General features: G+C 42.3%; 1 protein-coding gene across 8 annotated transcripts in view; it reads left to right on the top strand.

The window, feature by feature from the left end:
* Positions 1–16,518, top strand: part of LOC117433414 (retinoic acid receptor alpha-A) — a 101,405-nt gene that overhangs the window by 52,117 nt on the left and 32,770 nt on the right. Inside the window, exon 1 of one of the 8 annotated variants that reach the window (XM_034055659.3) lies at positions 13,706–15,112. The exons of 6 other annotated variants lie outside the window; for them this stretch is intronic. In XM_034055659.3, the coding sequence (XP_033911550.2) occupies positions 14,938–15,112 (175 nt within the window). In that variant the 5' untranslated portion in view covers positions 13,706–14,937. Of the gene's footprint in view, positions 1–13,705; positions 15,113–16,518 lie in introns of those variants that run through there. One more of the 8 variants, XM_034055661.2, reaches the window with a different exon arrangement.

Raw genomic sequence — 16,518 nt, 5'->3', positions numbered from 1 at the left:
GTTCCAGGAGACTGGAAGACCCTGTTTGAGGCAACTTTGCCATATCAAACCCAAAGTCTTCCCAGGTTCTATATAAACAACATGCTAATTTTGTGTTTTTTACTGGTTTATTTATTTAGATTTACTGAGTGTTTGGTGGCTACCTCCTAATGAGAGTTTACTTTCTCTTGCAGTCTTTGTATGACAGATGCAGCTCACTTCACTCGCGGGCCTGACACAGCAAAAAGTGTGCTAGAAATACACACTCAACTACATTAGAGGCAGCCACCTAACACTGACAAACATACATTAGATGCAATGTAACTTGTTAACCTGCTACTGGAATCTCTTTATTGTGCTTGTATTTAGTGATGTTAATATTATAAATCAGGCTCCATTAGCTAAAGTGGTCCGTTGAGGTCATTCCATTCGACCTCGTCTGTGTCTGTGTAAACGAGCCCGCATGCCCACAGGGCCTCTCTGTACAGTATAGTTTTACATCACAGCACTCTCCGAGCGATGCTGATGCTAATGTGAGATCCCGAAGGCTGTGTTGAATGTACCCTCTCTCTGACTCCGGCTCCCTCTTTCCATTCCCATTAGCGTTCCAAGCTTCATGTTCCCGAGCCTGGGAATGTGAGAAATCTCACCAGCCAGCCAGCACACTGACAAACACACGCGCGCACACACAACACGCTTCCCTTAAAGGGCTAAGTAAAAGTGACACGAGGGAACAGCGCTGTCATTTCAAACACGCTTAACTCGACTCACGGAAATTATTTATATGCTGTGTGTCTCCCGGGACCTTACCGACTTCAAACCCTGTTTTAGCTGAAATATTGAATTAGGAATGACAGGGGCTTAAAAAAATACGTCTCGTATGATACGGTGTGTGTGTGTAGTGTGTGCATATACTGTGCTACCTTGATGGTCCACCATTTGGTAATTCACCAATCTGGTTAATTCACTGTGAGTCTGTATTGACAGTATATTGTAAAAGTCCTGTATTCTCCTGCACAAGGACTCTTTACTAATTCACTGTTTTCAATATAAAATGTTTTTAAATCGGGTTAGAGAAATGAAGGGGGTTCTGGGAGGTGGTTTGTATCAGGATGTGTTCGTACAGTATGTGTAAAGTATAGCATTGGGAGCTGAAAGACACAGCTGGATTTCCACCACACTCAAGGTCACAATTGTCCTTGATCTTCACCAGCTTATCACAGCAGCTTTAAATGGAGGCTGAAACGTTGCAGATTTTTATTTTGGTAGATTTAATCTGTCACTACTTCAGCTATAATATATATATATATATATATATATATATATATATATATATATATATATATATATATATTATATATATATATATATATATACAGTCCGTGTCTACAATATTTTAATGTACATTTTTTAAGATCAGGGTATATTTTCAAACAGTTTAGTCCCGTTGTTAATGAACTTGTTTTTTTTGTTTCTCCAATTATTTAAACATTACAGTGGGATTTCCTCCTTTTTAAAAACAAATAAATAAATTAAAGACCATAGTAAGTGTTTTGAAAATGCCTCTTGGTTTCTTATCATGCCAGCTTGTGTTGTAGAGCGACCCAACGGCACACGTTATGTTATGTACGAGCGGTCTCTGAATGCAGTTGATTTTGCATGAGAAAATATAAACACTGGGATTCGACAGAGTAGACTACAGACAGGCCATGCTTTCATACAGGAGCTAGTCCTCAAAGCACAGGCTTGACAAGCAATGTATTCCCTGAACTATCAGTATTAACCTTGCTCCCTAGATGAGCCGCTGGGGTACTGCAGGATAGAGGCATTGCAATAGTATCCTATCCCCTCCTAGCTTCTCTCTCTCGCATCTCCATTCACTAACACTCTAAATAATGAATGCCGGCAGGCTGCAGAGTAGATTAAAATAACACATTAGTCTCTGACTTCGTTCACCAAAGGGGGACAGCCCTGCCTGTTCACACTGTATTGCTGCAGGCTCAGCACTGGGGCTTCTAAAAGTGTCCCAAAGTAAAAGCACAGCAAAGCGTAATAGAGCACAGTGAAAGCATGGCAAAGCATAGGCAAGCACAGTCAACGCATGGCAAAGCATAGACAAGCATTGTAAAGCACAGGGAGGTATGGTAAAGCATATTAAAAAGCAAACCATGGTAAACTAACCCTCATAAAAGTGTAAAAGCACAGTAAACTGTGATAAATGCATAGGGTGCAATACAATCTATTGCTAGAATTTAAGTAACACAAGCACATTGTATGTTGTATATACAGCGTAAACCCCTATGGAAGAATGACCAGTATAAAGAGCACCGTCTGGTCTCTGCTTCGTGCCGCCTGTGGGCTGCTGTAGAGCGGCGTGTGGGCTTCCTCAGCCTTCACAAACGGTGCTGACGACAGGCCAGGGAAAGAGTCGTCCAAACCTTTAAAAAACAGCAGAGGTGTCAAGCGCAAAGCCCAATGCCGGCTGCCTGCAGAGAGGATGTGCGATCCCAGTGCTTTGAAAAAAGCAGAAGGGGCATTCTGTGAAAATGAGATCTAAATGAAGACCTTAATTCACACATCCCGAGAGGCTTGTGAGTCATTCCATTACGGGGTAGTGCACGCGATCCGAGAGCTGGGAGCACACAGGGAGCTTAACTCATTCATGGGCTGCGGGAGTGAGACCATTGCAGAGCAGTGTGATTCAGACCAGGTTTTACATGCATTCTGTGAGCTTAATAATGAGAAGAAGAATAGTACTCCTATTGCAGAGCAGTTTGAGCCAGTCCAGTCTATGAGCCTACCCTTAAGCCTTTACAGTGGTATACCATGAGTAGTAATACACATAATTAACGGTAGCATTTTGCCTCAGCATGGTTTGCTGAACTAAGCTGGGTTTAGCCTCTCGCTTTAGCCTCTCGCTATATGAAAAGTAAGGAGAACCCGTGTTTGTCACTGCGTTCTCTGAGCTTCTTTCACCTCACACTGGCAGGGACCTGTCCTTTTTTGCGGCTCTTTGTCTCATAGTTTACGGTGTGCTGTGCAGGATATGAGCCCCCCGCTCTCTGACAGGGACACAAAGAGGCTGTGCTAGTTTAAGAGCACAGCAATAAAACACAGGGATGTGAATTGCACATATAAAGCAGACTAACTCTGTGAAAGGCAGCAAGAGGGGCCAGCGGCCTTAACCCTTTGGTCTCTGGATCTCACTGCACACTGGACTAATATCGGAATCTCCCACTCCCAGTTCCTAGTCCTGACCTCCCCCTGTGTGCTTCCCCAGTCCCCTCTGGATTCTTCTCCTTATAAAATAACAATTTATTTACAAATTTCACTTTGATTTGCGCACACACAGCATTCGATTTGCAGTACGCTGTAGCCTAATTGATGAAGCTTCCAATCACTGCAAGCAACAGGACTTCCAATTAAATTCACATTTGTTTTCCTTTAGCGTTATAAACCTTTTGACATTTAGAGCCTTTATTATTTCAGAGGTTACACTCAAGTGGAACATTTTGTATTCTGCGGTTCTTTAAAAAAAAAAAAAAAAAAAAAATTGCTTCCTGCCTTCTGTTCTCTGTTTTATTAAAAACTTTCTGTTCTGTTAGATAAAGTTAACCCAAGTCCCTTCTTTAAACTAAACAGAGCGAAGCAGACATAGGTGGGTGTTACACCTGGGGCAGAACAGAGTTCAGTTACTTTTATGACACTGTCTCCGACTTTCCTCCAGGATATAAAGGGTTACGGTGGGGGTGGGGGGACAACAGACAGAGTGGGGTCCCCCTTTATTTTATTATTTTTTTTAATATTTTTAGATCGGGGTGAAACCTGTGCAAACTTTCTTTTTAGTTCCTTTTTTTTATTGTATTTCTTCCATTTTGGTTTAAAATGAACATCATGCGAGCTAAGGGGGGCTTAACCTTATTTTCATTTCCAGAGTAGAAATGAAAGATGTCTGTTTGTATATTCTCTTGTGTTAGAAGCCAACAGCAGTTTGGGTAAGTTTGTGCATGCAGGTCTTTATTTATTCCATCAGACATCAAACGCAAAGTGACTCCACTGGGATTGTGCAGCCCTGGACCTCCTGCTGTTAACACACATGAGGTCCTGAGCACAGGAGGCGGTAAATTCTAAAGATATATATTTTTCGGAGCTGAGCCCTCCACAGTGTGCGCTGGCAATGGCAAGGTTAGCTTACAAATGAACTGCTTGGAATAATCTGCTGTGAGGATCTGTTCTGCTTGAAATAAGGATAAGTACATTAGCTGCAAGAAAAGGGCAGTCCAATGCAATGTGGTTAGAGGGACGCCCCAGATTTCACCGTTATATTGCACTGCAGTTTCACCTATTCCAGGTTTTGCTACAAGCTTACGATTAGCTAGTATGCACAGGTAGCAAGCTCATGTGTACCTTATTAAACTCATAGTAAAACCAGGAATGAATCAAACTGCTGTGCAACGGGAGTCTTACTTCCATCCCTGTTGCAGGGGTGTATTGGTGTGTTTGCCTCTGCACCTGTGTCTGCCCAAGCAAGCTGCACTGTGGACCCCCCTCCTCTCCCCTGCCTCAGCTTCTGTAAATTCTTGGCAGCTGACCCTCTGAACTGTAAGTGGCTCTGCCTGTCATTGCTGTTTACTGTCAGACTGGTGGTGGGGGATGTACTGTAGTAATACTAAAATAAGTTTGGTAAAAAAAATCTACCCCCCCTATCCACACTCCTTTTCTACTATGAAACCTAATAAGAGTTTACCACAGTAAATTTGCACAGCAATTTTTCAGTTTTACAATGCTTCCCTATGCTTTACCAGACCTCTCTGTGCTTTACAATGCTTCCCTATGCTTTACCAGACCTATCTGTGCTTTACAATGCTTCCCTATGCTTTACCAGACCTCTCTGTGCTTTATTACACTTTGCTATGATTTTACAACACACACACACACACACAAACAATGTGATTGATACCTGCACATGTTAATGCGTCCAGCCTCTTCTCACAGTAGTTTATTGTGCTGCTCCTTGTTCAAAGCACAGGAAAGCACCACTGTGAAGGTAACGATCATCAAGTTTACTGCAGCATCGCATGGTAAAAGCACAGCAAAGTGAAGTATGTTGAAAATACAATGAACCAGCCCCTTGCACAATTTACAGTTTCTGAATCCCCTGGTTAATGCACAGTGCAGTAATGGGAAGGAAATTAAGCATCCCCTTCTAAAAGTTTATGGCAGCATACCATTGTAAATGCTCTGCTGAGTGTCTGTGTGTGTCTCTCGCGCTCTCTCTCTCTCTCGCTCTCTCTCTCTCTCGCTCTCATGCTCTCTCTCTCGCTCTGCTCTGCTCCAGGAGGCTTGCGGTTCCTCTCTGGAGTGCCAGTTTCAGTGACAGGCCTAATTTAATCCTTGCTGGCTGCGAGGGGCTGAGGGCTGCTGTTGGTTTAAACAGCCTGTCGTCTCAGAGTGTTAGAAAATAATAGAGAGAGAACAGAAGGAAAGAGAGGGAGGGAGGGCGAGGACAGAGGAAACGAGCGAGAGAGAGAGAGGAGAGAGCTGTGTAAAGCATAGCAAAGTGTAGTAAAGCACAGCGAAAGCATGGTAAAGCACAGAGCGGTCTAGTAATGCATAGTAAACAAACCATGGTAAACTAACCCTTTATGAAAAGTTTCCCACAGTAAAAACACAGCAAAGTGTACTAAAGCACAGTGAAAACCTGTTAAAGCATTGCAAAGCATAGAGTGGTATTATAAAGCATATTAGAAGACATGGTAAAGCGGGGGGGGGGACGGGGACTGCAATATGTACTGTGGTGAGGGCAAGAGCTCCTACCGCCACTACATTATGATCATACTCTGCCTCACTTTGCTTTACAGTGCTTGCCTATGCTCCGTGGATGAAAAGCCTGCCGCTTACACTGTGCAGTTCAGTTTCTCTACAGCGGCTTCTTCCAGCTAACATTGCCTGCCCTCTAAAAGAGAGTGAAAAACAAAACAGTCTTTTATCATCCTGTCAGAAAGGAGGTTGGTGCTGGGAAAGGAGAGAGAGAAGAGCAAGTGTTTTAAAAAGAGTCTGAACGCTGGGATGAGCTGGATAAATGATTTCTTTTTGAGTCGACGAGTCTGTAGGGAATAGGGGAGGAAGGAGGGGGAGAGAGAGTGTGTGTGTGTGTGTGTGTGTGAGAGTGTGCGAGTGAGATTTTGTTGCATAGTGTGTATATACTATGTTGACTAGGGGAGTGTGATTGGGAGCTGAGGGAAGAAGAGGGGCAGGGGGAGGTTTGTTTGTGTTGAACAAAAGCTGAAATATTGAGAATCTCGGAGGGGTAGAAGTGAATAGGGAATTACAATTGCAGGGCTGTGTGTGTGTGAAAGGGAAGAGTGAGTGCCAGATTGATGATGCATCTCTCCTGGTTAAATATTGCCAGACTCTTTTAATGTGCTGAGGGGCTCAGCTGAGCTGGAGTTCACCAAGCAGTGAATCCCATGCACTTTTACCCCCATGCTTTTCCAATGGTCATAATATGCATTTACCATCATTTACCCTGGTTTGCCACGTTTTTTTAAATCTGTTTTACCAGACCTCTCTGTGCTTCACAATGCTTCCCTTTGCTTTACCACACCTCTCTGTGCTTCACTATGCTTTACAATGCTTCCCTATGCTTTACCAGACCTCTCTGTGCTTTACAATGCTTGCTTATGCTTTACCAGACCTCTCTGTGCTTTACAATGCTTGCTTATGCTTTACCATACCTCTCTGTGCTTTACAATGCTTGCCTGTGCTTTTCCATGCTTTCACTGTGCTTTATTACATTTTGCTATGCTTTTACTATGGGGAAAATAGTTTTTTTGCCATGTTTTTTAATATTCTTAACCAGATCTGTCTGTGCTTTACCATGCTTTATCATGCTTTACCATGCTTTCACTGTGCTTTATTACAGTTTGCTACATTTTTACTGTGTGAAACCTTTATAATGTTAAAGTGTTGTAAGTTCGATCATACAGAGCGCCCCCCGCAGTGGAGATCTCTGTTTGTGATCAGGGGAGAACAACCCTTTTGATATACAGCTGCGTTAATGATTAATAACGAGGGGGTGAATGCTGATGATTCCAGCCCGCTCTTCAAAGGGCTGGGTGCAGGCTCAGGGTGACGATTGAGAGTTCTGAGTACCCCACAGATGGATTCATTTATCTAATAAATGATCTCTTCATTGAGATTTCACCTCTCAACTCCTCTCCCTGTTCACATAGAATATCTCTTTTACAATGTGCTACAGACAGAACTAACACATAACAACTGAATATAAAGAAAGACAATTCTGTAAAAAACTGAAATATATTCACACATTATAGAAGATAACCCAGACAGACAGCTGCAGATTTGCAAAGACTTCAGCTTTGTTTACAAGTTTAACATGAGTTAGACTTGTAAACTTTAACTCGTGTGATGTTTTTAAGATTTTTTTTTTTTCCAAAGTCTGTTTGTATTTTAAGAGACTATTCATGTCGTTTAATGAAACCGCCAGTAATCCAGAACAGTTACAGGAATGTCAAAGTCGATTTTATTCATAAACAGGCTTCTTTAATTAACTCCTGAGTTACAGCTGTGTAAAAATCAAGCCCAGTTTCAAAACTACAATTAAACAGCTAAGTGATACAATTCAGGGTCTCTTACGGGACACTTTGTTCTCGGTTTTGTGACATTTGTAGCAATTTTGTCCTAGAACACTTTGAAAATATATTGCCCTTTTTATTTTCATAACAGCCATCTCACGTTTTTTTTTTTTTACTTTTGGACCGTAGACCTTCTTGCCTGACTTTCACAGTTTGAAATATCAGAATCACAAAAAAAGATGCAGAACTTACTTTATTCCTGTTGTTGTACTAGAAAGCAAAGAGCGCCATATTAACAGGCAGGAGGAGGTGGGGGTAGCTGCTCCAGTCCTTTTGAAATGTCAATGGAGACCCATTGCTGGGCTCCTGGTATGTGTGCTGAGCCGGGCTGTGTTGTTGTTTGCCAGCATTGGGACCAGTTATCCATTGCAGGACCCCCTCCCGGGCTGCACCCCCCCCCCCCCCCCCCGGATGAATAGGCGCACAGCCCTGCCCCGCCTCACAATAGGAGCCGGCCACTCCAGCATTTGTCATGTTCAAACCCTGCAAGCTGCTGCTGCCACTGCCTCTCCAAAGGACTTTTGTTCCTAAACCTGCTGGCTAAGCAGGGGATTTCTGATGCTCCATTAGCATTTGAACTGGCTTTGCACATTTTTAAATTTCACGTTGCTCCACGGGGAGCACCCCTGGGTTACGAGAGTAAACTCACACACACACACACTGATAGAGCCACAACGTGACACACATATATAAACCCACAAGCACGCACGCACGCACCCCCCCATATCTCATCTTCAAAGTGATCTTGCCTTGCGATGGCTTCAGGGAACAGCTTGAGTGGGAGGTTCCAAAGTAAGAGAGTGTTGAGGTTTGCAGTTGCTGTGTACTTTTAAATCATTCTGAAGGGATCATTTTTAGAACAGGACTAAAACTAAAGTAACATGGTAAAGACTTTATGGGATAGTAGAAGAGCCCAGACTGGCCCCAGCATTTTTCCAGATCACCCAGGGTTAAAGAGTTAGTTGTTTGATTATTGTACAGTAGTATGAAAGTTCAAAGTGAATATGCTTTAAAGCAGTGACTGTGTTCCAGGTGTTTTACACAGAGTTACAATCCTGGGTCTGCCCAGCGCATTGCAGCAGAGTCGCGCTGGCCTGGCTGTGGTTTCCGGCAGGGAGCAGCGCTGTACCTGGATTAAGTGATCACAGTGCACCGCGGGACCTTCATTCTGCAGGGACAGTATTAGCAGGATTAGCTGAGCGATTTTGCCAATTGTTATATTCTTAAGAGCCACGGGGAGGAACCCATGCCAGAGAATCACAGGAGCAAATTACAGCGAATTACTAGCATTGCCTGGGGCAGAGTTACCTGGATCAGCAAGTGAGAAGGCTGCTGAACGAAACGTGATACCAAATATAAAACAATAGAGGAATTCACACACACACACACACACACACACTTCAACTTTCATCTTTAGGCCACCCTTGAACAAAAATTATTGGTTTGCTGTAACCTGAATCACATTTCTCACCTTGGGTCGATATGTGTATTTTTCTGCTCAATAAACTACAAGTTAAACAGTTTTTTTGGTAAGAAGAGGATCCAGTTTTGTGCCGTGTCAGTTTTGTGTGTGGGTGTGTGTAAGGTAAAGCATTGCCCAACTAGACAATAGGAGTAGAAAAGATGCAAAGTTGTGTTGTATATTAAAACACAAGCCAACAAACACCAGGAACCTGTCTGCTTTCATACAGTACATGTATGCAAAGGGTTTTTAAAAATGAAATCTAGGCCTACATTCCCATTCATGCGGGTTCTGTGGGTGTCCTTTTATAAAGAAGAACGACGATACAACCAGAGTCATCTTCGTGATCTCTTCCTATTTTATTATTTCTCTTACTGAAACCAGGATATTAAATTACCAAGACAAAAAAGCCTTTCTTTTTTTTTTTTTTTTTTTTTTTTATTCGGTGAGATTTCTGAGCAAGTGGTGGCAAGTTACAGCACAACCCACTGAAGCTCTCAGCACAGCACAGCGAGACGGGACTGTTGTTGAGAGGAACGTATAAAACATCCCCACGGCTTTCAAGAATCGCTCATAAAGCCCCAGATTAAAACCACAGAAACTTCTTGTCCAGTAGACAAATGTTTTGGCTTGCTGCCTTCGCCGTTGTAGTTATTGGGTTTTTGGTTTTATTTAACGTATAAAACTTGGCAATAAAAAAATAAAATAAAAAAGGAAGCGTGCCAATAAACCCAAGTCCTGCTGGGTTTTACAATTGTAGCCTTAGTGTAAGTACCTGATGAATAGAAAACGAGTCAAACACTTTGTTTGAAGTTTCTGCGATTGTGACAGGAGCCAGCAGGATGTGATGCTGTCATTTCAGCCACTTTGAGCAATATTCACAAAGCATTCACCGGTCTGCTAACTTTGCACCCCTTTTTCTGTTAAGCAAAAACAACAGCTAAAGCAAAAATCCATTATTGCTCATTATTACTTCTATTGTTTTATATATTTTTTAATATCATTTTTACATTTGGTATAATGTATACAGTAAACAGAATCATGTTTTTGCATTAACAGAAACACGTGGTTAGTTTTTATACATGTAAGCAATTGAATAATATGTAAACAACGCCAGTCTATGATTGGTATGAAGTGTGTTGTCTCAGAGTTCTGCCCGTTCCTTGGTTGACTCTCCATGTCTTTATTTTGCATGTGTTTTGCTATAGTAGCTGTGCTTCCAGAAAGAGCGGTTTGTTTATGAAAGTGTCAGCTAGGAAAGTGTGATCACGTAGCATGGAGTACATTATAGGAGGGTGTTTTTTTGTCAGTACCTACACATGAGCGTAAAGAATACAAGGCTTGGTGCTCCAGTGGTTTAAAAAAGGTCTTGTACCAGGAGGTTCCCAGTTCAAATCCTGGCTCAGCCAGACTCAGTTAAGTCACTTCACCTCCTTGTGCTCCGTCCTTCGGATGCGACGTAAAACAAACAAGGTCCCATTGGAAGTGATTCTGCAACAGCAGTTGTGATGCAAAGTTGATGAATAAGTCGTTTTGGATAAAAGCGCCCCCTAAATAATTAATTAATTAATTAATTAATTAATTAATTAATTAATTAATTAATTAATTAATAATTATTATTATAATAATAATAATATATTGCTTGCAGTAAAGATGTGTATTTCCATGGTGTGCTGAATGGTGGTGGAGAGCTTGCTGTCAGCCCAGCAGATCTGCAGCAGACACAGTCTGAGCTCTGCACAGTCTCACATCCCTGGCCTGGGATGTCTTTCTTAATCTCCTGATCTGGGACAGGGCAGAGCAGAGCAGGAGGAATCAGCCACGGAGCAAACAAAAAAAAAAAAACATAAAATGAAAAGCGCTAGTCTGTTTTTAATAGTATTGCTAGGGGCTTTACAGAACTGCAGTTTCACTTCTGTGATTTAAAAAAAAAAAAAAAAAAAAATCTGTCTCTCTCCTCCTCCGCCTCTCATCCAGTGCTGCAAGCTGCCCTCGTTATCTGTGTTATATAACAACGGCAAGCTGACTATACCAAGCCTATTCCAATTGAAACACACTGGAACATGGCTATAAATAACACCTACTCTCTCCTTTCATTTCAAAACAGCCGCTCCTGTCTTGAATAGGCCTTTGTAAAGCACACAGAGAGGGTAGGGGGTCATAGGGGACTGGCTCTTCAAGGAAAATGACAGTAACTCTAGTAGTATAATAAATGCCTGTCTCACACACAAACACACACATAGACTAGCTGGCTGGCTGGCAGGTAGGCAGGCAGGCTGCATGCCTCTTAATTGTTTTGATCCCCCGCACTCCCTGTAGTGCGTAGGTGCTGATCCTAACAGCGAAGAGGTCCCCAAGTTTGTTCTTTTACCAGCTCCAGGCTGGCATTGATCAGAGTCTTTCGCTCCTGTGCTGAAGCTGCCAGCAGCGCTGCGTTTTCTACACTAGACTGTATTGAATTAGCTGGCTCTCAGATATCCAGTACAAAACTGAGTTCTCTACACTAGACTGTATTGAATTAGCTGGCTCTCAGATCCCCAGTACAGCACTGAGTTCTCTACACTAGACTGTATTGAATTAGCTGGCTCTCAGATCCTCAGTACAGCACTGAGTTCTCTACACTAGACTGTATTGAATTAGCTGGCTCTCAGATCCCCAGTACAGCACTGAGTTCTCTACACTAGACTGTATTGAATTAGCTGGCTCTCAGATCCTCAGTACAGCACTGAGTTCTCTACACTAGACTGTATTGAATTAGCTGGCTCTCAGATCTCCAGTACAGCGCTGCGTTTTCTACACTAGACTGTATTGAATTAGCTGGCTGCCAGATCCCTATTCTGCTCCAGTGTACAGCCTAATTATTATACAAAAGAAAACGGTTGAGGTTTGTGTTGAATCCTAGCTGTGTGGGAGATCCTTGTCTCTGACACCTCGGAGCACGTCCTTCACCTCACAGTCAGGTGCTAGCACGCGGGTCTTTGTGCTGAGGCTGTGTCTGTGTGGGAATTTCCATCTAAAGTGCCAGATTTATCACCCAGCTCATTCCACAGCCACCCTCAAACTGGGATTTACAGCCTATTCAAAGGGTTTCTCAATGATGCCCCCCAGTGCAGAGGTATCTGGCATGAAATACGGGAGAGGAAACATCTACTTAATAAAGAACACAATGATAAAGAATACATGCACTGTATTTATATATACTGTAGATACATTTATATTTAAATCTCATGATCATGAGAAAGTGCTAATCCCCTTCTAAAAGTGTCCCACAGTAAACACACAGCAAAGTGTAGTAAAGCACAGTGAAAGCATGGTCAAGCATTGTAAAGCACAGGGAAGCATTGTAAAGCACAGAGAGGTCTGGTAAAGCATAGGGAAGCATTGTAAAGCACAGAGGTCTGGTAAAGCATAGGGAAGCATTGTAAAGCACAGAGAGGTCTGGTAAAGCATAGGGAAGCATTGTAAAGCACAGAGGTCTGGTAAAGCATAGGGAAGCATTGTAAAGCACAGGGAGGTCTAGTAAAGCATAGGGAAGCATTGTAAAGCACAGGGAAGCATTGTAAAGCATAGGGAGGTCTGGTAAAGCATAGGGAAGCATTGTAAAGCACAGAGAGGTCTGATAAAGCATAGGGAAGCATTGTAAAGCACAGGGGGGTCTGGTAAAGCATGATACATGCACAGTATAACCATGGGGAAAGCCTGAGAGGGGGAACTGCAAAACTACTGTGGTAACGTTTTATAAGGGTGAGACCTAAATAAAGATGCATTTAACTGTATTATATTCACTTGTATATGAAAGCTGAACTCCATCCCTGAAAGAGATACAGTGTAGCGTCCTGTGATTACCTGGCTGGTCCTCAAATCATCAGGACTGAGTTCTCTAGAAAATTGTATTGCATTGGTTTCACTGATTTTTGTTTGTGGTTTTTTTTTGTGAACTAAATTTAAAACCATTGCCTGGAACAGTATGAAGCTGCATATTCCACACAGCTCATTCTGCAGCAGTTTTAGACAGAAAATCTAGAAGCAGACATTACAATTGATCTTCGTGCATTGCCATTTTTATTTTGCATGGCATCGCAGCTGTGGAATGCTATGTGGGGGGGGGGGGGGGGGGGGAATTATCTCTTCCGCCTGACTACACACACACACACACACACACACACACACACACACACACACACACACACACACAGAGAGGTTACTGTAGCACTATATCTTGCACGCAGAAGTGTGTGATTATGAGATGCTGATGCTGAGGCGACGTATGTGTGATGTCACGGGAGAGACACGGAGGAGCGCGAGAGAGAATCCGAGTGGGTCATTTGGAGGTGAGGCGGCCTGCTTGGGCGGGTTCACTTAAAGTTCAGACGCATACTATTAGGCAAATTAGACTGAGAGGAAAAAAAGAGGGAGAAGAGTAAAAAAATCCTGGGAAAAGGAGCAAGAGGAATGGGAACGGGCGCAACTACGTCACTGATAGAGAGAGGGGGCGTTAACGAGTTGCAGGGGGGGGGGGGGGCGTAGATTAAAAGATCTATACTAATAAAAACTAATCTCCACAAATGTGTGATATGTTGCATATAAATTTAATTAAAAAAAAACACGCAGGCGAGGGTATTTTAAATGGCTAAAATGGTGTGTTTTATAAAAGAAAAGCCTTCGATTTCGCATGTAAACGTTATCACCGCCCCCTACACCTCTCTACCGCTGTGGGTTGGCGGCGGAGCGAGTGGTGAGAGAGAGAGAGAGAGAGAAAAAGAGAAAGGGGAGGGGGGGTTTAAACTACAGCTGCTGCAGTTCGTCACAAACTGCAGAGCGGCGTTGGCACAGAGATTATAGTGAGCGGCGGAGGCGAAGTACCGCTTCAGAAACAGCAGCTACTGCAGACAACAACACGGACACGTCGCACACCATCAGCAACCAACGGGATTTTTGGAAGAAAGTTGCAGCGTTATTTGATTATATTATTACTTGTGCTGCGGATTAAATGCAACACCGTCGCCCGAGGAGAATTGGGTTACTGACACTGCACTGTGACAGTACATTACAACACAAGGCAATTCGGTCGTATTGGAGCTGAAGACGCTCCAGTCAATTGATTATTATTATTATTGTTATTATTATTATAAATATTATGTTATGCTTGTGAGTGTGTTGTGTTTTTTTTTTTTAAGAGAACAACTTCGTGCAACCTTCTCACAGTTGCCCTTTTCGAGTTGCAAGTTTTCGCAGTTGCATTTATCGTGGATTTACATTTTTACAGCCTATAAGAAGTCGAGGAAGAAGGTGGAAGATCTAGATATTTGTCGCCGGAAACATAAAGGATTTTATTGTCTTAACGTGGGGGGTTTATTTTTTGAAACACAGACACGTCTCAATCAAGCTTCGGAGTTGTGAAATCTTGTAATCCAGCGAGCCTTAACAGGGGTCTTGAAGTGACACATGCGCAAGAATTTATTTTTGATAAATATTTCTCTCGTTTGGTGATGAACTTCTCCGGCTGCTGTCGGACAATGATGTGGTGGAATTTACTGGGTTAAAATTTACCCCTGTGCCGATACCACCGTCAGCTACCTGTCTCTGAAAAAAAAAAAAAAAAGCTTATTTTTATACTTTTATAAAAGACCATAGAAGCATCGGCCAGAACACTACCTCGTAAACTAGAGAATGATTGACTACTACTAGCTAACTTTGCTGGGTCTTTGTAAAAAAAAAAAAAAACAAAAAAAAAACTCTCTAACTTCCGTCACTGACGAACTTTATTTTACCTTTTTGAGGATTTTCTTGGTATTTTTTGTTGTTGTTAATTAAAACAAAACAAAAAAACAAACAAACATGTACGAGAGCGTGGATGTGGTGGGATTGAACCACGCCGCTAACCCGTTTTTAATGATGGATTATTATAACCAGAACCGTGGATGTTTGCTTCAGGAAAAGGGTTTGGTGTCTGGCGCGCACCACCCGTACAGTACGGCTATCCGGACGCAGCACTGGAACGGATCAAACCACTGTATGTACCCTTTTAATAACCTTATCATTGTACAAGACTTGTGACAATTCAGACCGAATCATGTTTTGTACCGTGGGGAAAAAAAAAACTGGTGTATGCTGTAAACTTCCCATAAGAATCTCAACACACACGACTTAAAATAACCGAACATAGAACTTACTGTGCTTGCATACTGCATAGTTTTTCACCTGTATGTCATACTTTTGAAAGCACACATCCTGCAGTCATTAGACCGTTCACAGTAGCCACGGGCGGGTTTGCTTGTATACATTTCAATTAAGGGAATTGCTGGTCCTGCAAAATGGTTTAATGTAAGTTCGCTTTATGGTTGTTTTCTTGTTGTGTTTCTTCACAATTGATTTTCAGGTGATTACGCCTGTTGTCTAATGTAATTACGGCGGCTTGTTGGTTTAGGTGCCCCGTGCCTCTGAATTTTTGTAGGCGAATCGGCTGCGAGCTGTACATCAAAGAATACGTGTATTAAATATGTCTGTCACGTTTAATATTATATAATAACATTAAAAAAATTAAATAAAACGCCGGTCCACTTGGCTGTTTTTTGCATCCAAAATAAATATACGCCCCTATATTGTTGTATTACATATTAATCGGAGAAAAGCTACAATCTTATGCACCCCCCCCCCCCCCCCCCCCCCGTCACTATTCTTCCGTGCTCTATATACTTGCAATATGCATGTTCTTCCTTTTTTTAAATGCATTTGGGCAACAACGTGACGTTGTCTTTTGTACATTTCAGAAAATGTATATTTAAAAAGATAAGTAATTATATCTAGGAAACCAACGTGCCCCGAAAAAACATAGTTGTGTCATATCAACAGTAGCTAACGATATTGTTTAAACGTGTGCTATTAAGATGAACAAAGTGGGTAGCAATATCATGAACAGAAATCATTCCAGGAAAAGTTTTGTTATAAACACTACACGGTCCCTAACCGCGGCGGTAAATGTGTTGCTTATGAAACTAAAGCTGTTTCATATTATTAAAGCACAGTTTGAATTGTGCTGTAGGCTACGGCGTATGTGAAACACAGTACCGGTAAAAGGCCAGAAGTGGCAGAAACAAGCGCTCAGTCCGGCCTGTACGTCAGCGGTTTTGCAGGAAACTCAAGCCAGGTTGCAAATCCAAGGGTCGGGCTATGGCATTCAGTGGGGCCGGTAGAAGTGCCACCCTTTTTACATGCCTTAAAATACAAAAACAAAAACTCGGCACGTTTTTGTTTTTTGTTTTTGAAAACGGTTCTTGGTTTATTTATTTTAATAAATAAAACCACAGAAAAAGTAGTCGGCATCCCTCGGAGGATTAGGGAACTGTTTTGTGTGCATTGGTCGTGAATCAAAAACTATTCTGCAGCTCGAAGCTGCGCTTAAACTGTTCGCCTAGAACT

Source organism: Acipenser ruthenus, chromosome 33 (assembly GCF_902713425.1).
Source record: "Acipenser ruthenus chromosome 33, fAciRut3.2 maternal haplotype, whole genome shotgun sequence".
Lineage (NCBI taxonomy): Eukaryota > Metazoa > Chordata > Actinopteri > Acipenseriformes > Acipenseridae > Acipenser > Acipenser ruthenus.
The sequence above is the reverse complement of the archived record's forward strand: the minus strand, read 5'-3'. Positions and strand labels throughout refer to the sequence as shown.